The sequence below is a fragment of the Camelus ferus genome, chromosome 6, assembly GCF_009834535.1.
Source record: "Camelus ferus isolate YT-003-E chromosome 6, BCGSAC_Cfer_1.0, whole genome shotgun sequence".
In the NCBI taxonomy this organism is placed as follows: domain Eukaryota; kingdom Metazoa; phylum Chordata; class Mammalia; order Artiodactyla; family Camelidae; genus Camelus; species Camelus ferus.
This window is the reverse complement of record NC_045701.1, coordinates 21373696-21395284: the sequence shown is the minus strand read 5'-3', so window position 1 is coordinate 21395284 and position 21589 is coordinate 21373696. Positions and strand designations below refer to the sequence as shown.

Here is a 21589-nt window from a genome sequence, read left to right as displayed (position 1 = left end):
GTTTTTCCAAATGAATTTGATACTGTCACTTCCTGCCCAAAATGAGTTGTATATTGTGACTTTGACTATTTCCTGAATTTTCTCAGTGTGTCAGTTACTCTAAGCATATGAAATTTAATGTTTATTAGAGTAACTTACCTTGTGAAGTAATGCTGATATCTTCCTCTTTTTTTCAGGCCGACACCAACAAAGATCGTATTGACATTGCCAATGCCACAGCAAAGAAACTCATTGACAGCTAAAGCTGCTGCTGTACTGCTTTATCATTTATTCATTTCCCTAGCTCCTCCTTCAAAGTCATTACCTTTCCACAGTTTGAAATGTTGGTTCCACATTATTCTAATCGAGAGGTGATATGGAAGAAGATCTAAGAGTAACAGCCTCCCCCTGTTTTTTAAATTTTCTCTTTTTCCCTTGAGGGTAGACTGCTGCTTAGTCTTGGAAAATACTGGAGTATTTTCTTTCTCAGTTCATACTCTTAGATTGGTATTCAGTTATCATATATAGTATTGTTTTTCATCCTCTCCATTTACTTTAGCAGATTCTTCTGCTTTCAAGATTTGCAAGCATTCCCAAAGACAGCTATGTAAAAGGAAGCTGGGGGTGGTGGGGGCAAGCACAAGGAGGAGAGGCAAGAGATAAAGAGGTTGTTACCTCAGTAAAACCTGCAGACCATAAAGCAAAAAGTTGCATGACCACAGTGAACATCTAGTTGGGTTTAGTTAGTATTTAAGTTGCAGTTATTGCCAATTTAGGCTAATGCTTGGTTTTGGAGCTTTTATAGACAATATTTTTGTTATACATCACAACTTTGCAACCTCTGCTCCAAAGGAAAATAGAATGAGTTTTCTCAAAGTGAGCTTAATTTCTGAACTCTTGGTGATTCATATATGTATATAGATCTGTGATCCCATTTCATATTGCACCATATAGGAACACGTGGTATAAATGAATGGCTGTTTATTTTCATATTAGTAGTAGTATAGTCCCATTTCAGGCCTGTTAACCTCATAAATTTGCTGTTAGTCTTTGAAGAAAAAAATATGTAAATATGTATATATAACATGAGAATTTCTCTCTAAGGCAGGGCTTAAAATTTTTTGAAAAAGTTTGACAAGGTATATCATGTGAATTCAGATTTACCTCAATGCCAAGAATTATGTTTAGATAGGAGAAAAGAAACTTGATCTCAGGTAGAAGATAGTTAAGTTGCTTTGAGTTTTATGTAGCTTTAGACTTTTTAAAAAAAACTAGAATTTATTCTGTTTAAAAATGATTTAGAAAATTATGCCTTTGGTTTACCTATTGATGATTGCACTATCATTCTCTTAGCCTTTTGTATTGAACTTCCAGAATCACATTTATTTAGGTCCTGAAGAGTGTTACAAGAATCTAGTGTTTGTCACCTTTATTTAAAAACTAACTTCTGCACACTTCTAAGCTATTAATGTGGATTGGTTTGACGAATAACCACTGTTTGATCCTTACAGTTAAATTTTGTAACTAACTAATGGAATTGTTCTTTCAAATAGGCAATGTACTTCTGTTACTACTTTGGGGGGGAGGGCGGGTTAGGGATCAGTAATTTCATCAGCTCTTATTTGACAAACTGAATAAAGCAAAGATCCATAAATCAAAAAGTACTCCAATGAAGAGCTGCCTTTAGCACCTTTCCCATTTTTGTTGGAAATACTAACAGGACTTTTCCCTTCAGTGATTTGTTATGAGGTTCATTTTAATCATTACTAATCTTTTATTCATTTGAGCTTAAATACACTAGCAACTGAAAGGATAATGTTTAAGAATGAAAACTTCAGCCCACTTACTGGAGAACTTTCAAAGGCTTAAAAGGAAAATACTTAAAGGGAGATTTAGTTAGGCCCTCAGTAGTAGAAATGTCTCATTCCAAAAGAAGTAGTTTGGGGTCTATTCTGTACTTAAATGCCCTCCTAAAAGCACTAAAAAAAATTTTAACACTGTTATGGCTAAAGAAAGTAGTTCTGAGGATACAATATTTTGCTCCAACAGTATAATTGTTTAGAAGTGTTTAAGGCACCAAATTGTCTGGATTTACACTATAGCTCTGCCACTTGCTAGCTAAATGCTGTAAATCCATTTCTGTGCCTCAGTTCCTTGTATGTAAATAGAGATTACTGATTCCTACCTCATAGAATTGTTGTGAAGACTCAACGTGGTAGTGCATGTAAAGCTCTTAAGAGTAGTGCCCAGCAAATATAAGAGCTTACTAAATGATACTACTATTCTCTCTAGAGTGGCACTCTTTTTGGGTCAAAGATCTCTGTGAATTTGATGAAAGACAACATAGCCTATCTCCTCAGGGAAATGGACACACAAACACACACACACATAAATCACACTTAAGTGGGTCTTGAAAGCCCATCCTTGGATCCCAGGTTACAAACTTTTTCAAAGCTTCTGTGACTGAGAAAAGAGGAATGAGAACATAGAAATTAGGTTCATATTACACTAGAAATAGAAGCTGTTGACTTAAAGCTTTCTCTAATTTTCTCCTATAACATTATCTGGAAACTTGTTTCTATTACTTTTGAAAGTAGTAACTGAAGTGGTTAGCACAAGCTCTAGAGTCTGACCATCTGGTTTCAAATTTTGATTCAGTCATTTACTAGTTTTATGACCTTGAGCATAAAACTGACCTATAATTAAGGAGTTTAAATACGTATCCTCCACTGAACTTAATTTTTTTTTAACAATAAGCTCCCTCTTCAAGTTTCCAGTCTCATAATGACAATAATCTTTATCCCCTGTAGTTGTGCCTGTTTTGTTACCACACTTCAACTCTAGATCTTTTCATGTCATGTGTGGATTATGACTCGCCCCTTAAGCTTTTACTTCCCAGACGTCTTGTACTCAATTGCACTTAGAATTCGTTTCTTTAAATGCTGTTCTTCCACCTATTTTATTTTGAGGGGGTGGGTAATTAGGTTTCTTTCTTTATTTAATGGAGGTACTGGTGATTGAACCTAGGACCTCGCATGCACACTAAGCACACGCTCTACCACTGAGCTATACCCATTAAATGCTATTCTTTAGGTTACCCTCTTACTAAAATTCTATGTTATCTCAATTACATTCCTAATCATAATTATATTCCTAAGGTTGATATTCAAACTCCTTATTCTTTAGTCATTTGTTTTTCACCCTATTAATATAGTATTTGCTCCAAGCCTTCCGTTTCTGTACAGCTTGCTAAATTCTATTTTAATGTCTTACAGGTGAAATAAATGGCACCATTTATTGAGTGCGTACTCTGTCATGGGCACTGTGCCAAATTATTTTATGTATCTTTTCACCAAATCCTCATAATATATCTGAGAGGTAGGAGGTATTCCTCATGTTACAGATGAGAGTAAATTGTTCAAATTCATAAAGCTAGTGAATGATGAACTTTGGATTCAAACCAGGATCTTTCTGACTCCAAGGCCCATGATCTTACTCAGTATACTACACACTTCCAGCCGAGCTCTAAAAGAAGGTAGGTGAGTTAGGGCTGGTGACACCAGAATCTTGTTCTCCAGACCACAAGTTAGTCCACTTTGTTAGCTCATATTTAAGTCTAAATACTTGTGTTCTGTATCTTTGGGACTTCATTTAGTCCCTGCCCTCAAGTAGCTCAGTCTAGCAAGAGAGAGATGAATATAGAATATGCTACTGTTAACAGATGGAGCTGTTAATTCGGCTTAGACTTCTCAAGAAGAGACTTAGACATAGGGAAGGAGCCTGTTAGTAAGAGAGGGCATTCCTGACTGAGCAAACAATGTAAATACAAGTAAAGGAGAGAGACATTGCACTCTAGGTTTAAGGAGTAGAATAATCTCGTATGACTGGACTGGCAAATGAGAGCCAGAGGGTAACTGGAAATAAGGCTGGGTCCAAATTGTAAAAGTGACTGAAGTCAGCAGTCACTGATTCTCATAAGGGTGGGGATTTTTGAAACTCCAATTAATAGTTAAAGAGCTGGGGACATTTAAGTTGTTTGATTTGTAAGTTCTGATGTATTAATGATAAGAACTGACAAAATATTTAGAGAAATGTTCATTGTTCAGTAGATCAATAAGATTAATTAAAGCTTATTAAAAAACAAAACTCAATTGATAATGATAAACTGGCACCCCCATCCCTCCCAAATTGAGAAACAGAGAATAACATGGGAAAAAAGAATCCCTAGACCAGATTTAAGGCGAGAGAGGCTTTTTTCATATAAACACTATGTTCCTGGGGGCTCTTGAGTTCATGGTTAAACTAGGTTTGTAAAACGAGAACTAACTATACATGATAAATAGTAGCCCCTTGGCTAAAACAAAACTTCAGAAAACAACAGAGTGCTAGATTTCTAAATGTTCATGTCAATATCTGAAATCATCTATCTTTATACCTTCAGTTTCTCTTAATAAGCATGATTTCAGGGCCACAAAAATGTTTATCAGTCACATGAAGGCATTTCAGTACTCTTACAACCTGAACAAGACCATGAAACATTTCTTCCTAATCAGTTTACTTTCAAACAAAGGGCCATTTACAGGTTAAAGTTCTCCTGTCTTCTTTCTTTAAAGTATTAACATTTCTTCCAGCCAAAGTTCATTTAAAAATCTTTATTTAGTATATCCTCTCATTCAGAGAATAAATTTGATAAACATAGGTAGTTATAAAATATTGTAGCAGTAGTTTTTTTATAGGTAACTTAATTATTAGAGTTTTAAATACAAAAAGGGAAATGGATCACCAGAAATAAAGACATTGTTTCTAACAAAGTTTCAGGAAAATCTTGATTATTAAAACCCTTGTATCTCACAAGTTTTGCATATACAGTTTTAGCTCTTCAGAGCCCTCTATCAGTAAGGCACCTGCAATAGTAAAAATAAAAATTTGCTACTGCAGCCTTGGGGGAACATCTTAGTATTGTGTTGTTGCTTCTCTGACAAAGTACACTTTTAATCAAGACAGTCATATATTTATGTACATCCTAAATTCCAAGTATAAACATTGCAATTGAACTGACAGACTGGAATAAAATCATAAACCTTTAGATTAACCATAGAAGCCTCTCATGAATTTCTTGAATTTCATAAAAATATGAAATGTTTGTTAACACAGAGGTGGAACGGCAACTGACTTTATGAAAGCTTATACACTGAAACACGAAATTTCAAGCTGTAGTGGAGCTATTCTGGTACCAGGCAGCATCCCCTCCCTGTATAAACAGCAGCTAGCTACTGGGTTCCTTAAAGCCAAACTAATGATGGTTTTGAAGATCAGCATTGTCCTTTGCCCTATCCATGACTCAAAATGGAAGACGACCTGTCTCTCGATTCCTTTTAGCTTATTTGAGATGAGCCCTGGAAAGGAAAGAGATCACTGAGTGAAATACAATCTCCTGGAGTATCGTCTCCTTACTGCAGATATCCTTGACAACAGGAGTCTTTGATTCAGCCAGATTGTGACAGGTTCCAAGTCAGGGTCCTATAAGGTTCCCACACTCCTGGAGAGCATCATGCAAACTTCTTCTTGGTGGCTGTGAACCTCTCCATGTACTAAAAATCATGAAAGAATGTATGTGTTACTTTGTCATGAGTAAATAATAAACCTATTGGTTATTCAGGGTTTTATATGATTTTTTTCCTTTAGGTTTTTATTGGATATGGTCCTTCATTTCCTACAAAATCCACCTATTCTAAACTCAAATTTAAAGCACATGGTTTTATCGGTTTTTTTTCCTTTCAAAAGATAAAGATGCTTTACAAATAAGCTGTCTAGAGAAAAAATCATCTTGGCATAATACCATTTGGCTGATTCTCAGAACCCACCTCCAAAATGGGGAGCAAATACTGATATAAACTATATATAAAATACTGATATAAACAGGATTATACATATATCCTGTAGCTATAAACATTCACGTGGGTTACTTCACCTTTCTTTTCTTTGCAGTGATTGGAAATGCAGAAGTATACTAATACAAACCTTATCATAGCCTTCCAGTTCTCGAAGTTTCTTTATTTCAAAAAGGTTGCCTTCCACAGCAAGCAGACAGATCTGGGAGTCACTGAGGATGCTCTGTGGAAGCATACTAAGCTCAAGACAGTTCTCCTCCAGACGAAGAACTTTAAGGCGAGGACAGCAAGATATCTTCACTGAGATCTGAGATATCTATTGCACAACAATTTTAAAAAGGATAATGGAAAAAGCATAAACATTATAATGCTTTTTTTTTTTTACTAAATTAAAACAAAAATCTTTACTTGACTATTTGTCCTAGTTCTTTCTTTTACCGCCTCCATTTTCTCACTACCCACTCATTCCAGAAACCTCTTGTGATCCAGCTTCTGTTACTACTCCTCCACTTTTTGGGGGGGGGGGAGGGGGATGCTTTTTGAAGGTCACCAGTGGCTTTTTGGAAGCAAAATTTTCTGATAATAAAAGTACTGTTCATTATAGAAAGTGTGAGAATCACACAAGTTTACCTGTAATCCATCACTGTAAACATTTTAGACATTTACTGCCAATCTTTTATGTGTACATAGATGCCAGCCACTTTACTACCAAAGTCAGGATTCATTGCCATCATTCCTTGTTGCATTTGACTGTACTTTCTATCCTCTCCTTGAAACTCCCACTTCTTGTACTTAAGTACTGTGTTTTTCTTCCTATCTTTTGAATCACTCCTGATTTCTGCTTTCCCTTCTTGTTTCTATGGACATTTTTCAAGCAGCAGTTTCTAATACTTAGTATTCAATCTTTCTAAACTTTCTCCTACAAAGCTCATTCATTCTTAAAGCTGTCACTTCTGTTATCTATCTACATTCATATCTGTTCACCTCTATTCCATTCCTTTATCTCGTTTTTAGTAAAACACTGGATGTTTCACTATCATAACCTACTCAGCATGTCCATTCTCAATAGCACCATTCTTTCAGGCCCTTGAGCTCAATACCAAGCAATTATCTTTGACTCATTCACATCTTCTGCCCTTTATAAGTGCTCCAAGTCACCAAGTTATATGTACCCTGCCTGGTATCATCTCAGGCCATTACCTGGGGCCCTGTTAGACATGCAAATTCTCAGACCCTACACCAGACCTACAGAATCAGAAACAATGAAGGTGGGAGCCCAGTGATCTCTTAACAAGCTCTCCCAGTTATTCTGATAAATACTAAAATCTGGAAACCATTTGAGGCAGCATAGGTGAGTGAAATGAGTATTCAACTAGTTTAACAATATTTTTTCTCAAATATTCAGAAATTTTTCTGAATTTTTTTTCAAAAGCTCAAGAACATACAATATCCACCTTAAGGAAAATATAAGGCCAATCTCCTCAAAGACTGAATTTCATTGTAATGTAAGATCACTACAATCTAGAACAGTTTTGTCTAATAAAACTTATGTAATGATTGGAATGTTCTGTATCTGTTCTACCAAATATGGCAGCCACCAGCCACATATAGCTATTGGGCACTTGAAATATGGCTAGTGGTAACTGAGGAACTGGGTTTTTTAATTAATTTAAATTAATTTTAATACCATGTGACTAGTAGATACTATAATAGACTCTGCAGATCTAGAAGCATAGACACTAGAAAAACAAGATCACCTTGACTCACTATGATTAATGTTTCATCATTTATGCCTTATGTCCATACCAAAGTTTGTTTCTCCAGTTAGATACATATTAACCAAAGAGCTTCTGAAGTTATGGAGACAAATTTCAAATATTAAAATTAAAGCTCTCCAGCAATAAAATGGGCTATCTCCAAAAATCCCATCACTGACAGTTTTTCAGCAAAAGCAGGACACAGACTTGACAAAAATGTCAGAAAAACGACAACTGAATTAACTTTGATGTCCACTCCTGAGAATGTATGAGTTTAAGCCTCTTTTCCACTCTTATCTTCCTGATATAGCTCCTTGCTAGATTATTTGAGGAGGATCTGTAGAACTCAAAATTTGTGAGGTAATATTTTAACATCTGAAATTACCTCACCCTGTTACCCATCCCACCCTCCAAAGAACACCTACACAACAAACATACCCAGTGTCTCAACTAACTTCATAACACATTGGCCTTGAAATTAGTCCAGCCCATAGAATATACCTCTCTCCTAGCCTCTGATACCCCGCTCCATGATTATAGTTTAGAGAACAACAAGTAATTTAGGAGAACATAAACCCACATATATGATGTAGAAAAAAAATCCTTAAGTTCTAGACCTGGTTCTGGTTGAGGTTGAGTTCAATGACCTGAAGCTCCCCCACTGCATCAGGGATGCTCCGAATCTGGTTCTTGGAGAGATCCAGTACATCCAGGTGCCGCAGACTACAAAGTGGTGGTGGTAGTGCTCGAAGCTGGTTCCCAGAGAGGCTCAGGGTCTTAAGGGCGGACAGTTGCCCAAAGGTAGATGGCAGCTCTCTCAAATGATTGTTGTTTAGGCTTAGTGTCTCTAGTTTTTTCAGATTGCATAACTCATCAGGAAGAACAGCTGGCAAAGAAAAATTTAAAAACCTGAATCCAATATAGCTGAAAAACACCTTTGATGAACTTTATAAAAACTATATAGCAAACTGCTATGCCTCTTGTTAATATACATAGGCATTTCATATGTGCCATTTTTAAGTACTGCATTTTTACCAACATAGTCTTCAGAAGGTGAGGGTGCCATCAAAATGCAGGAAAGCACCATGTATATAAAGGGCTGCCTTTGTGAAGAGGCCACTGTACAGCAATTTTGTGGGATTTGAAAGGCCCTCTCCTTTCCATCCCATCCTCCCTTTCAAATTAGCAGCAAAATTAGCTGCTTACATTACATCCCAAAGATGGTCTCTTTCAAATCCAAATTAACCAAGTACCAATCTTTACACTACCAGAGGAGGCTTACAGATGTAATTACAAGAGATAGAACGCTAGGATTCTAATATTCTCTTACATCTTGAGCTTCTGAACGGTTTCATAACAACAACAAAAATCAGCTTGTAAGAAAATAACCACCTTTTTTTTTAAAGATTCTGATACATTTATTTGAAAACCAGTTTTATAGCATTATAATCATAATCCACATTCTATTCCAAAAGAAAAACCACCCTTCTTAATAGCTGAGCACTAGCAAAAGCTTCCCAGATGCAAAAGCCATACTCAGTTTGTTGTTGTTCAAGGAGAGGCTCTTCAGCAGAGTGAACTTCCCTATAATCATAGGCGGGAGACTCTCGATCTTGTTGTTGGACAAGTCGATGGTCCTGAGATTGCTTGTCAGCTTCTGCAACTCTGAGGGGAACTGAAGAAAGGGGTTCACAGCGCGGAGAGTCCCTTACCTAATAACTTCACCGCCCGCCGTCCCTCTCCCTTAAAACTCTCTAGTCAGGTCCCTCCCAGTCTCACCTCGGTCAGCCCACGGTCCTTAAGCTGAAAAACACCAGTTTTCTGCGCGGTTTCCACATGAGCGCGGAGGGCACTGTTTCCCATCCTAGCGCCGCGGTTCAGGTCCCTGCGGGAAGGAAGCGCGGTTGTCACCGCTGGGTCCAGGCACCCAGCCTCCCCATCGGCCTCCCGGCTGGGTCTCAAGCACCAGCTGTCACCTCCTGCCGAAGCCTGGATCTTGCGGGACAGCCCAAGGGTGGCAAGAAAGAAAGGGAAGAACACCAGGCCCAGGCAAGAAGCCGCTAGTTGCTTAGGGAGGATCTGGGATCCTCGAACGCGCCTTCTACCCTTCAGCTTACAGCCGGCTGTACAAAGGAAAACTCGGGACCCGCGCTCGCCGGGGATGCGCTCCCTGAGCTTCCGCCCGGGCGGAAACGCCCTGTGACGTCATCGAGCCGCGCGGTGCGTTCCACTCACTCTCCGCGCCATCGGAGAAGGTGGCTTCCAGCCATGGCTGCGGCGAACCCCTGGGACCCAGCGTCCGCACCTAACGCTGCCGGGCTACTGCTGGGCCATTTCGTGGCTTCAGGGGTGGTCACTCAGGTGTGTGGGGGCGATGGCGTCAATAAGGGGGTGCACACCGTGGCGACAGAAGATGGCTGTGAGTTGGTGGGGCTGGCTGCGGGAGTGGGTGTGAGGGTGCTGGCTGGGGGCTGTACTAGGGTCGAGGCAGGTGGAACTCCTTGCAGGCAGCAAAAGTGACTGGTCCTCAGTGGGTTCTGCATAAGCGGGGCTCTGAACAGATGGTGTTTCAAGTGTTTTCAGACGAGTTATCCCAGGTCAGTTCGTGAGAAATAATAAAGACTGATGTCTCCCTGCTTGTTTTCATCCAGTGATGATACCGCTTCTAGATTGTATTGGGTGGTGTGGTGGGGAAATACAGGTACGGTAGTTAAAACTTACGTTCCCAAACAAGGCTCGTTTGTGTGAAATATTGAAGCCTTACAAGAAACATCACTGGGCGGCGGGGGAAAGCACGCATATTTAAAGACCGGGAAAAAAAATATATTGGCGAAAAAGAGCCGAAAGACCTTGGAACATGAATGGAGGAAGGGATTAATTCTGAAGAGAAAAGAGTAAGACTAGCCAAAGGGCTGGTAGTTTTTAGGTTCGGCAGGAAGAGCATGTTCATAGGCCAAAGGGAACGAGCCAAGGAAGGGAGAAATTGAAGATGTGAGGAAATAATGGAATAGAAATGACAAACATGATAAAGGAATGGGGAAAGTGGGATTGAGAGAAGGGAAAGAAATTTTGAGATAACGAGGGAGTTGAGGAATTTCACTAAAAAGGAAAGTGAGAAAAGTAGAAGGTAAAATGATCTGCAGAGATTAGCAATATACACATGATGGAATGTTTATGGAAATTGCACAACTTTTTATACTTAGAAGAATCATTAGAGAATTCTACTATCTACTTATGTAATTTTAAGATGAAGAAACTAAGACCTAAGGAGACAAAAAAAAATGTATCCAAGATTACTCAACTGGTAGAGTTAGATCCCAGAGCGCTCCCTTTACTGACACATAATGTAGTATTATCTCTAAGATAAACTGTGATGCATGATACTGTGACATTATCTTGAAAGAGTTTAAACTTCTGTTGGAGAACTCTTCTAGATTACTTGAAGACCTACTAAATAGACCTAATGGAGTTCGGGAGAAAACAAGGAGTAGTAAAGAATGCCTTGGAAAATAGGCAAAGTAAAACCAGCCACAGCACCCCCAGTTCTTGCCTTCCTCACTTCTGTGTTTTCTTCCTGCCAAATTGCCTAGTACCTTTACTTGTATCATCCAGTTCTGTAACAAAGTAATTTGGTAAATTCATACTATAAGATGTTTGGGACGTAACCCTCTATAACATATTGGTAGAATATATAAACACCTAGACCAAGGATTTGAGTCTCTGGTGAGAGAATTTTAGATATTGATGGTGAGCTGTTTATTGGGCTGGTGGTTGTTTTGGGGAGGATCTTTCTAGTGTCCTTCAAGTAACACTAATTAGATAGTTAACCTGATTTGCCTACCGGTAACATCTGCCAACCCATAGCTCCTTAAGACCATCTTACAATCTTACTGCACAGTTAGACCCAATAAGGAAACTGCAGATTTGTAGCATGAGATTTTACTTTAAGCAAACTTTACCTATAAAAACCTACTTTTATTAGAGAGATTTATCATTAATTCTTTCAAAATGATGTATTATATGATCCCCTTAAACAGTCTATCCCTTAAGTGTGCATCATCCTATGTACATTAAAAATTAACAGTGAGGGTTAAAATTGTGATATGATGCAACTCTTCTAGACAGTGTAGCTTGTTGAGCTTTGTTCTGTTTTGATCTATCCATTGGAGGGTGATTTAGTGAAAGAAAGGTAGGGTTAACTGTCTGTAGGATAACATGGGATACTGCTTTCACTTATGACCTAGAAGTGCTTTAGTGGCCTTATGTCCTTGATATTATTCCAGCAAGCTTAAGTGAGTCACAGTGTCTTGATCAAAGTCCATCTACTAGCAATTCATAAGATAAGGATCTGGACCTTCCCCAAACCCTTCAGAATCTATTTTCTAATAAAATAAAAAGAAAGGTTACCACACATACACAGTCTATTTTCTCAGTCTGTATACTGCACTTCTCTGTACCCTCTTCCCCCGTTTTAAAACGAGCCTCTGCTATACTGCCTCCCTTTTAGTGTCCCCCAGCTAGAATTTAGTATGAACAGGAAAGGACAAAAAAGAAGAAAGCATGCCTATAGATACAAGTTTATATATACATATCTCACACAGTGTTATCAGGATTTTTATGTTAAACATAAAGATTTTGGATTTCATCTTCTAGCAGCAGAGTAAACAAATACCCTAAACAGACTCCCAGTGGCATGTAAAGTATATAATATAATATATAATGGCAGTCGTCAACAGTAAAGACTCCAGTATTCCCCAATCCTTGCCTTTTTTCACCCCCTTTTTTAAGGTGTAGGGCTGAGTCATAATTCTCAAGTAATTCAAATTTCTATTTACTAGAGGAGTTTGGCTGCTTTTTCTTTCCTCCTTTTTGGCTCCCTTTCTTGAAAATTCTTGTTTTCTCTCTGATTTCTTTTGCATGTTCTTGGCTTAGCTCAATTACCCTGTTGATGAACCCAAGAATTTACTAATTTGCATGTGTGCAATTAGTTGTATTAGTGTATAAACATGTAGGGATGGAGAGGGACCAGAGAGTGAGTAGATTACAATGAGTAATGGAAAATGTTTTATTTACGTTTACCTTCTATCTAAGAGAGAGCAGAAAGAAAAGTAAAAGAATCAAATTGATATGATGGAAATGCAGATTAGATGTATTCTCATTTCAGCCCTGATACGCATTGGCATTGTAAAGTGGAGCTAATACTTAGCCTCCACAATCCTCAATTTTGCCATTAGTGAAATATCTTGTGTTGTGTGAATGGCATAACTATCTGTTGAGTCACCTGAGGCAGAATCCCTGGAAGTCAGTATTGACCTGACTTTATCCCTCACTTCCCGTATCAACTAGGACTTATGAATTCCATCTTCCCAGGGACTAATAGCTCTGCCCTTCCTTTTTAACTGCTACTTACCTAGTTCAGATTCTTATCTCCTCACTTGGAATGCTGTAGCAGCCACCTGTCTAAATATCTAACCTCCAGTCTACCTCCACTAGCTATTTGCTTGTTTTTTTGATGTTGTTGGTTAGTTACCAGAGTAGGTTTTGTTTGTCACACTGTTGTGAAACTATTTTCACAACTTTTTTTTTTGCTATCCCCAGTGGAAGCCCTATATTCATTATGCAGTCACTCCCCATTTCTTCCTCCCCGCAGCCCCATTAAGTTTATTTACCATACTAACCCCAATTCTATTTCTAAAATATGTGTTATATTATTATATACTTCATCAGAAAACTTTGAGTTGCTCTCATTTTCTGCATTATGGTTGCTTATCGTAGCTGTTAAGATCTTCCATAATTATGTAGGAAACTATATTTCCAGAGTCATCTTCCCCTTGTTCTCATGTATATGTTAGTACTAGCTGACAGTTATTGAGCATTTATAATGTCTGGTTCTTTACAGCTGGAATGCCTTATCCTTCCCATCCATCATGAGCTTGTTAAGGGCAGAGAGCTTGTTTCATTCATCCTTGAATCTTCCACTGCCTAATTCAATAAATGTTTATAAAAGTGATTATCTTCAGTCAGGAAACTTTTGCTATGAAGGGCCAGAGAGAAAGTATTTGAGGCTTTCCAGTCCATAAGGTCACAATTAAGCTGCTGCAGTGTGAAAATAATATGAGATAATGAGTAAATGAGTAAGAGAAGTTGAGTTTCAATAAAACTTTTTTTCTGAACCTTGAAATTTGAATTTCATGTAATTTTTCATGTCACAAAATTTTTCTTTTGATTTTTTTCCTTCAACATAAAATGTAAAAACCATTCTTAGCCCTTAAGCTATACAAAAACAGTCAATGGGCTGCATTTAGTTCGTAGGCTATAGCTTCCCAACCCCTGGACTATATGATGTCTGAAGTTCTTCATATTGGAAACATTCTAGAAAAGAAGAGGATACAAGAAATTATGGATGAAGCCAAGGGATGAACAAGATAAGATTCTTATTCTGAGATAACCTGCAATTTAAGATAGCAGTATAACAGAATGAAAAGATAAAAAGAAGGTGGGGGTAGACTTTTTAGAAGAAGAATAATGCGTGGACAAAACATTCCTCTATCCAAGAGAGTGAGAATGTGGAAAGAGATGGTATAAATGACTTGCAGCCCATAGAGGTCATTTAATGAATCAGGTGAATGATTCCACGGCCTGGGAAGTGTTTGATTTTAGCACCAGGAAGGTCTGAGAGACTAAGTCTTAGTCATTTGTGTAGAATGATTCTCCAGCAACCTCAAACCTTAGAATTTTCTGGTAAGCTATCAGTAATGCATATCTATTGTGCATTGTACTTTAGGAAATAGTACAAAATGTTTTTCTTATCTTTTAAATATTTGGGCAAGGGATTTGTGATAGTGGAGGTTTTACAAACAGGACATAAACATTGCTACTGTTCTATTTCATTTTTCAGGGGCAGTGTTGGATATAACATATCCTCATATTTTGGACCCACAGGCAATCTGCTCTAATGCACACAAACTTTTTCTAATATGCTGCTGCTTTCTCTGTTCACTTACCAATAGGATATGTTAAATATATCTAAGAAATCAGATTCTTGCTTTGTGAACTTCTCCAGACTACAGCAGATCACAGATATTCAAGCTGAAATCTATCAGGTAAATTATGTTGGAGTTTTTACTTTCTACTTCTAGTACAGGAAGAAAATCTTAATTGGTTCCAACAGCAATTCTCCTGCCCGTAGAACAGTGTCTAGCACATAGCTGTACATGTGTTTCTTTGCAGTTGTTAATAGTAGTAATGGTCATAGTAGTAGTTAGGAGTAGTAGCAGTAGCACCAAGGGGCTTGCACACCAAAATGAAAAGCTTCAGTAAATCCCCTGGGCTCTCAGCACAAATCATCCTCCTGCTTTCCTTAAATATTCCTGGATTAAAGATCGTTTTTTATCAAAGTTTAAGTGTTACTTCAACATTCTTTCTGCATGAGCTGTTATTTTTGTTCCTAATGTAGAAAAACCTGGAAATTGAACTCCTAAGACTAGAAAAAGATACAGAAGATGTTGTCCATCCTTACTTTCTGGGTAAGTGCTTTAGTTAAATAGGTAATCACTGGAATTTCAACTTTTTCTTAAATTACTTTAAATAGGCACCAGGCTGTAAAATTACGAAAGTTTTTCCAGGTATTGCCCCAAAGCTAACAAAGTCTTATTTGTGCGCTCAAATAGAAGTCCCTTTGGCTTACAGTGCAAGTAGTATAAAGAATGACCAAGGTGGGAGCTCCTCAAAGTCAGTAGAGCTTAAAAGACAAAGGTGGTCGAGGAACTTTGCAGATTAAAGGATGCTAAAGGGATTGGACAGCGAAAGGGATGTGACCACAAGTGTAGTCATGGATTGCATATTTGCTTTGAAGATTTTTTCCTATAAAGGACATTATTGGGATATTTGGTGATGTTTCAATATGGGCTGTATTAAATATTGGTAGTATTGTACCAATGTTAAATTATCTGAATGGGATACTTATAGTTATGTAAGCGAATGTTTCTGTTTTGGGAAATACACGCTGAAATTTTAGGGGTAAAAGGTCTTGATGTCTGCAACTTACTCTCAAATTAGTCAGCAAAAATATATGTCTGGGTGTGTAGATAAAGAGGGAAAGAAATGAAACATAGCCAGATGTTAACAGTTAGTGAGTCTAGATGAAATGTATGTGAGAGTTTAATCAATAAACTAGTATTGAAACTTTTCTGTAAGTTTGAAAGTTCTTCCAAATAAAAATTTAAAAGAAGAGGCAATTGGTAGCCATTAACTGAATTCTAGAGAAAATATTGAAATACTCAAAAGTAGTTTTTAAGATAAATATTTGTTTTTTTAATATTCATATAGAATATTACAGGCAGAGATGGGAAAAGAGACTTTATGTGAGGAATACAGCTCTGGCTATAAAAAACTGAACTAGGAGTGGAATTGAAAAATATGAAGAATTTAGCACTAGATTTCGTTGTCAGTTGGAAAAGTAAGAGAAAATAATTGAAAATGAAACCGCTATTGGTATTAAAGATAGCAAAGGGGCTATATACCAGAAATTGACACAACATTGTAAACTGACTATATGTCAATAAAACTTTTTTTTAAAAAGATAGCGAAGGGGAGATATTTAGGAGGGAAATGGAAGAATTAATTTTTGACATTGATAGTATTAGTGATTTCAAATTGTACTTGTTTTATTGCTAACTCTACTGTTTCTGGTTTGTGTAGCTCAGAAGTGTCATACTCTGCAAAGCATGAATAATCATTTGGAAGTGGTGCTCAAAGAGAAGCGGTCCCTCAGGCAAAGACTGTTGAAACCCATGTGCCAAGAAAACTTGCCTATTGAAGCTGTTTATCACAGGTTAGACTAAAAAGTAGATATTAACAGTTATGTATGTTTTCTGAGGGTAATTTTTGTTTAGACTAACAGTTATTTCATAGCATAATTCATTTAACAGTGTATGAGTGATTGTATCTGTTAATATTATTAATGCTGATACGTTAAATCAGAAAGAAAATCCTCTACTTTTTAAAGAACTATAGCTATGTTGAAGAGAAAGGCATTCCTTTTGCCATTATGTCTTGGGAATTATAAATAATGACTTTAATGAAAGAAATTAGATCATATAGTAGGGTGGGTCAAAATAATTTTTATTATATATAGATGATTTTCTGTGACTTAAATTTATTGTTGCATTAATGTTGCCTATATATATAAATACTGTTGAGAGATTTAAGCAGGGACAGATGAAAACAATGTTAACTAAAAGGAGGAAAAAACCAATTCTGATCTCTGCTGTTTGTACACCTCAAAGCCTTGGGCAGGTGATTTAAGTTTTTGCCTTAGTTTCCCAATCCATCGAATGGGGATGCTTTTGATTGCCCTCTTTCTTATAGGAGTATGGCAAGTATCAAATTGAAGATGTAGGTTATTATTTATAATAAATAATAATAAAATTAAAAAGCAGGTATCTGGGGATCTGTTTGCTAACTTTCTCTACCAGCACTTAACTAATCCTGAGCAAATCAGTATTTTCTCTTAAGTGTCAGATCTTTTATCATGTAGTAAAATAATACATATACAAATCTCATTCTTGTGGATGTATTTAGTATCTATTCAGTATAGTAAAATACCATTAATGTGTATATTATACATTATACATATCAGAAGAACTAAGTAATGATTTTAAAGCATTTTGTAAACAGAGATTCAAAGTAGTTTCATGTGTAGGCTATTTCAGTAAAGTACATTTATCCTAATTGTCTTCACCCTTCACTAAGTGAGTACATTGCAATGGAATGAGGTTTTACCTAGAGAAATTTTTTTTAACTTACATGAGAACGTTGTTAACATTGACTAACATTAGGTTACATTCCAGATATGATTAGTATTGTCTCTTTCTGTTTTTCTCTTTGGATGGCAAGTTAACTCCTGCTTAAAATGAAAGAGGACCTTTTTTATCACTGATATTTCCATGAATGCAGGAAGATTATTAATGGTTCATTGCGTAGATTGTAGTTCTCTTATTTCATGTTAAAAGCCATAATTAAAGGGGAAAAAAAGAACACAAAATAACTACACTAAAAAATAATAGTTGACCTTTTTCTCCCTTCTTCAGATACATGGTACATTTATTGGAGTTGGCAGTAACTTTCATTGAGAGATTAGAAAACCATCTTGAAACAATTAGAAATATCCCTCATGTAGATGCAAATCTAAAAAAAATGGTGAGTATTACCAATAGCATTTAAGTACTTCATCAACTCCTTTCACAGTGCTTTTAACTGTCTCTAGTTCTTTTATACTGGAATCTCAAATGTGTAATCTCCTTGTTTAACTTTTTGATGGTTAATATTATAAGCAAATTATTTTTATAAATCAAGATACCTTTTCTTTTTTTACATTATTTTTCTTTAGAAGTCATTTTACATTGTTTTATTTCAGTATTTAATAAATACATGTTAATTGTGCAAGGGACTATAAGTATCATGAGAGATAAAGAGATATGACCAATGCCTGCCCTCAAATTCTCAAGGTTTGGTAAGGGAGAGTATAAATACTTTCTACTGTATGTTATTGTATTTGCATGAGTACAGCAGAGAATTATAAAGAAGTGCTATTAAGCACAGAAAAGGGGGATTGTTTTCACTTTAGGGAGATTGGGAATAGGATGGAAGGTAGGAAAACTTCAAAAAAGGTTTACACAGGAGTTAGTAGCAAGCTGAATCTTCACGGATTGGTGAAATTTGGATGTGATCAGGAAGAATATTTCAGATGAGAGCAGCAATGTGAGGAAGGACGTGAAAATTAAAGAGCACAGGTTGTTTGAGGGAAGAGTGGTACTCCACTTTGGTTGATGCTTTAAGTATTGAAAGGGAGATTAACTTGTGGTTAGTTTATGGAATGCCTTAAAAACCAGACTAAGAAGTTAAGACTTTGCATACTGGGGAGCCAGTGAATGTTTTGTTTTGTTTTGTTTTGTTTTTTAGAGAAAGACACAGAGTGGTGACTTGGTCAGAACTGTACCTTAATCCTAGAGAAAATATTAGATAGAGTAGTTGGAGCCTTGCCACTCAAAGTATGGGCAGAGCATCATTGTCACCTGGAAGCTTGTTAGAAATGCAGAATTGCAGACTTTATTCACCTTAGACCTTCAGAATCTGAATCTACAGTTTAACAAGTTCCTCAGGTGATTCCTTTGCACATTTAAGTTTGATAAGCTGTGGGTTAGAGGACCAGGCAGAGGAACCACAGGCAGAGGAACCAAAGGCAGAGAAACAATCATTCAGAGAAAAGATTTAAAAGATAAGAATAAAAAGGGATATGTAGAGTTTTAGATTTTGGAGATCAGATTCCTAGCATGAGGCTACTATTTGGACAAGGGACACATCCAAGGTAATGAAGTTTCTAGCCTTGGTGACTTGAGGATGAGTATGATCAAGAGGTTAAAGGAGTGAGTTTTTTGACATGTCTTGCACAGATAGTAAATGGTCAATCATGGTTTGTTGAACTGCAGTTAAATCGAGTTTAACATACTGAATGTGCAACCAGATGGAGATTTCCAACAACCTGAGATGTGGGGCTGAATTTAGGAAGGAGATTGGGTTTGGCAATATACATTGAGGGTCATCTACATTGAGGTAGTCATTGAAGAAAAAGCAGAGACGAACTCACAAAAAACAAGAGCATGTGTGTGAGAAGCAGGAGCTTGCAATTTTAAGGAGCCTTTGATTAAGGGGTTGGAAAAGATCAGTTGTTAACTTTTGGTATCATAGCTGTTTGTGACATAATGATGATGTATTAGTGAAAGATGTGATTTCTCTCCTATTTTTCCCTTCTTTCAAATGTTATAGAGCATGGCTTTAGCAAAGATGGATATTTTGGTGACTGAGACAGAAGAACTGGCAGAGAATATACTGAAGTGGCGAGAACAACAGGAGGAAGTCTCCTCTAGTATCCCCAAAATAATAGCTGAAGAAAATTTTCTTCATAACTGTGATGTTATCATATCTCCTTTACCTTTTACTTCTAAAGTTAGTGTCCAAACTATTAATACCAAGTAATTATCAGCTGTATATTTTTGAATTTTATGTAGTCCTGTGAAGTTCATTTTTAGTCAGTTATAACATGAATATTTATAGACTTTGCTGCTGACAATACTGAAAGAGCCCTTTTTATATTGAAATACTGATTCCAAGTTCATTAAGACCAACTGAATTTTCCTTTGTTTTTCATATATTTTCATTCCACTTTTCAGTAAAATTCAAATATAACTGATAATTTATTAATGTGAGCTCATTAACCATATCTTAAGCAGCAGTCTTTATTATGCAGTTTAAAAAAAAAAGTTTGTTTCTGAATTAGGAGAGTCTTGAATCTGAAAGTATGTTGATTATTTCTGTGGACTGTTACTAAGTGTGCAAAAAAGAGTCACAAAGCAGACCTGGCTGCTGTCCTGTGAAAGGCCTGGTTGGCTGTCATCTGGGAACTTAGATTTCAAGAGGGTTTCCTCCACTCTCACTGTTAAAGAGTTGCTTGCTGTGACTGAGGTGTTTGCATGGTTTGGTTTGTACTGAACATCTGTTTTCACCCTGGGAGTCTAGAATTTTGGTACATGCTAGGCAGAAGGTACCTATGTGACTAGCCTGCAGTAATTACCCTAGCACTGCAACTTGAGTGAGCTTTTGTGGTAGACAACAATTTCACACATGTCACAACTCAGTTGCTGGGAAAATTAAGCACATCCTGTTGGATTTCACTGGCAGAGGACTCTGGAAGCTTGTACCTGGTGTCTGCCAGACTTCGCCCCCATACACCTTTTTCCCCTTTGCTCTTTTTGCTTTGTATGCTTTTGCTGTAATATATCATAGCCATGAGAACAAAAATACACAGGATTCCTCCAAGCATATCATCAGACCCAGGGCAGGAGGCGGTCTTGGGGACCCTGACACACTAAGCAGTTCCTGAGGGTGTTCATTGACAGCCTTAGGAATAGGCAAAGAAGAAAAGTAGATCAAAGCAAAGAAAAAGGCACATTATGGTAAAACTTTCAGAGGTTTTATCTTAGAAATTGCTCAGATATTTTACCTATCTGAGGTTATTATGCATATAAAAGGGACTGGTATACTAACACTTTATCTCAGATTGTATTCTTTTGTATCAGTGGTACAACTATCACTGGCTTATTTTCAGACTTGGGGTTCTCTTTTCTTTAAAATGTATGCTTCATTACTTTTATACTGTTGCATTCTCTGTATAACCAGCGTTCACTCATCTTTGTATTCATCACACACTTTAACACATGAAGAGCCTCAACACAGTGGATGAGTTAAGTTGTTGTTCATAAGGAAGCAGGATCATCACCAAAAACTGTCCTGCTAAAACATGTTTTGAAGTCTATTTTGCTGACTTTTGCAAATGGGATATAGAAGAGTGGTCCTAATTTCCTGAATATTGCCTAGACACTTTAAGCAAAACTTTTAGTTGTATTCATTAGAATCTGTTGAAGCCCAGCCTTGATTTCAGACATCCTGCAAAGCTTTTTCTTCATTTGATTTCATGATTTTCTTCATGATTTCTTGATATCTTGTCATTAATATTGGTAAGTCTGGTTGTTTTTTGTTTTATTTTGGGGTTATTTTGTCTTTTTCAAAATAAAAAAAATAAACCTGCAAGTTCTAACTAAAATTTTGTGAGGCTCTTGTCTGAATCCTGTATGATTGAAAGGACAGATTCTCTATTTAGCATACACAGTTAAAGTGTAAGCATACAGGCTATCTGATTAACAAAAGCTTGGGGTAAGTTGAGACTGAGGTCTACTACAAAGAGAAAAGCTAATTTAGCACTGTGCTGGGTCAATAAATGTGGATCATTTTTTTCCCCTAGCTTTTAGACATGTGGATACTAAAAACAAACGAACAGAAAAATAGCTCTGGAATGTCCTTCTATTTACAATAGGAGGTGTGTGAGATTTCTAAATTCACTTCCAG

At 36.9% G+C, this 21589-nt stretch overlaps 3 protein-coding genes across 10 annotated transcripts in view; 2 read left to right on the top strand and 1 right to left on the bottom strand.

The window, feature by feature from the left end:
- Positions 1-4125, top strand: part of SNAP23 (synaptosome associated protein 23) — a 37544-nt gene extending 33419 nt beyond the window's left edge. For both annotated transcript variants that reach the window (XM_006178869.2, XM_032481415.1), the window contains one exon: positions 177-4125. In XM_006178869.2, coding sequence (XP_006178931.2) covers positions 177-242 — 66 coding nt within the window. In that variant the 3' untranslated portion in view covers positions 243-4125. The remainder of the gene's footprint in view (positions 1-176) is intronic.
- Positions 4126-4614: 489 nt separating this feature from the next.
- Positions 4615-9843, bottom strand: LRRC57 (leucine rich repeat containing 57). Of its 4 annotated transcripts, XM_014554332.2 has the most exons (6): positions 9745-9841; positions 9407-9512; positions 9164-9302; positions 8245-8513; positions 6001-6186; positions 4615-5570 (listed from the first exon to the last, which is right to left on the bottom strand). In XM_014554332.2, exons 1-6 carry the CDS (start codon positions 9834-9836, stop codon positions 5529-5531), a joined length of 834 nt encoding a protein of 277 aa, XP_014409818.2. In that variant the 5' UTR covers positions 9837-9841; the 3' UTR covers positions 4615-5528. The 4 variants fall into 4 exon arrangements, with proteins under 4 accessions (XP_014409818.2, XP_032337300.1, XP_032337303.1 ...); XM_032481409.1 differs by lacking the exon at positions 4615-5570 and having other exon boundaries at positions 5615-6186; positions 9745-9843; XM_032481412.1 differs by lacking the exon at positions 4615-5570 and having other exon boundaries at positions 5615-6186; positions 9726-9805.
- Positions 9833-21287, top strand: HAUS2 (HAUS augmin like complex subunit 2). Of its 4 annotated transcripts, none has more exons than XM_006178873.3 (6): positions 9833-9988; positions 14638-14730; positions 15084-15153; positions 16328-16460; positions 17719-17827; positions 19454-21287. In XM_006178873.3, exons 1-6 carry the CDS (start codon positions 9896-9898, stop codon positions 19661-19663), a joined length of 708 nt encoding a protein of 235 aa, XP_006178935.1. In that variant the 5' UTR covers positions 9833-9895; the 3' UTR covers positions 19664-21287. The 4 variants fall into 4 exon arrangements, with proteins under 4 accessions (XP_006178935.1, XP_032337304.1, XP_032337305.1 ...); XM_032481414.1 differs by having other exon boundaries at positions 9860-9988; positions 14526-14730; XM_014554334.2 differs by having other exon boundaries at positions 9916-10046.
- The last annotated feature ends 302 nt before the right edge of the window (positions 21288-21589 follow it).

Coding starts and splice junctions, on each gene's coding strand:
- LRRC57 (XM_032481409.1), bottom strand. CDS start 9,836: ATGACGTCACAGGGCGTTTCCGCCCGGGCGGAAGCTCAGGGAGCGCAT. Junction 9,513..9,744: donor TTTCCTTTGTACAGCCGGCT/GTAAGCTGAAGG, acceptor TCCTTCCCGCAG/GGACCTGAACCGCGGCGCTA. Junction 8,514..9,163: donor CTTGAACAACAACAAACTGA/GTATGGCTTTTG, acceptor TTTCTTTGCCAG/CTGTTCTTCCTGATGAGTTA.
- HAUS2 (XM_006178873.3), top strand. CDS start 9,896: ATGGCTGCGGCGAACCCCTGGGACCCAGCGTCCGCACCTAACGCTGCC. Junction 9,989..14,637: donor CTTCAGGGGTGGTCACTCAG/GTGTGTGGGGGC, acceptor ACTTACCAATAG/GATATGTTAAATATATCTAA. Junction 14,731..15,083: donor TTCAAGCTGAAATCTATCAG/GTAAATTATGTT, acceptor TTCCTAATGTAG/AAAAACCTGGAAATTGAACT.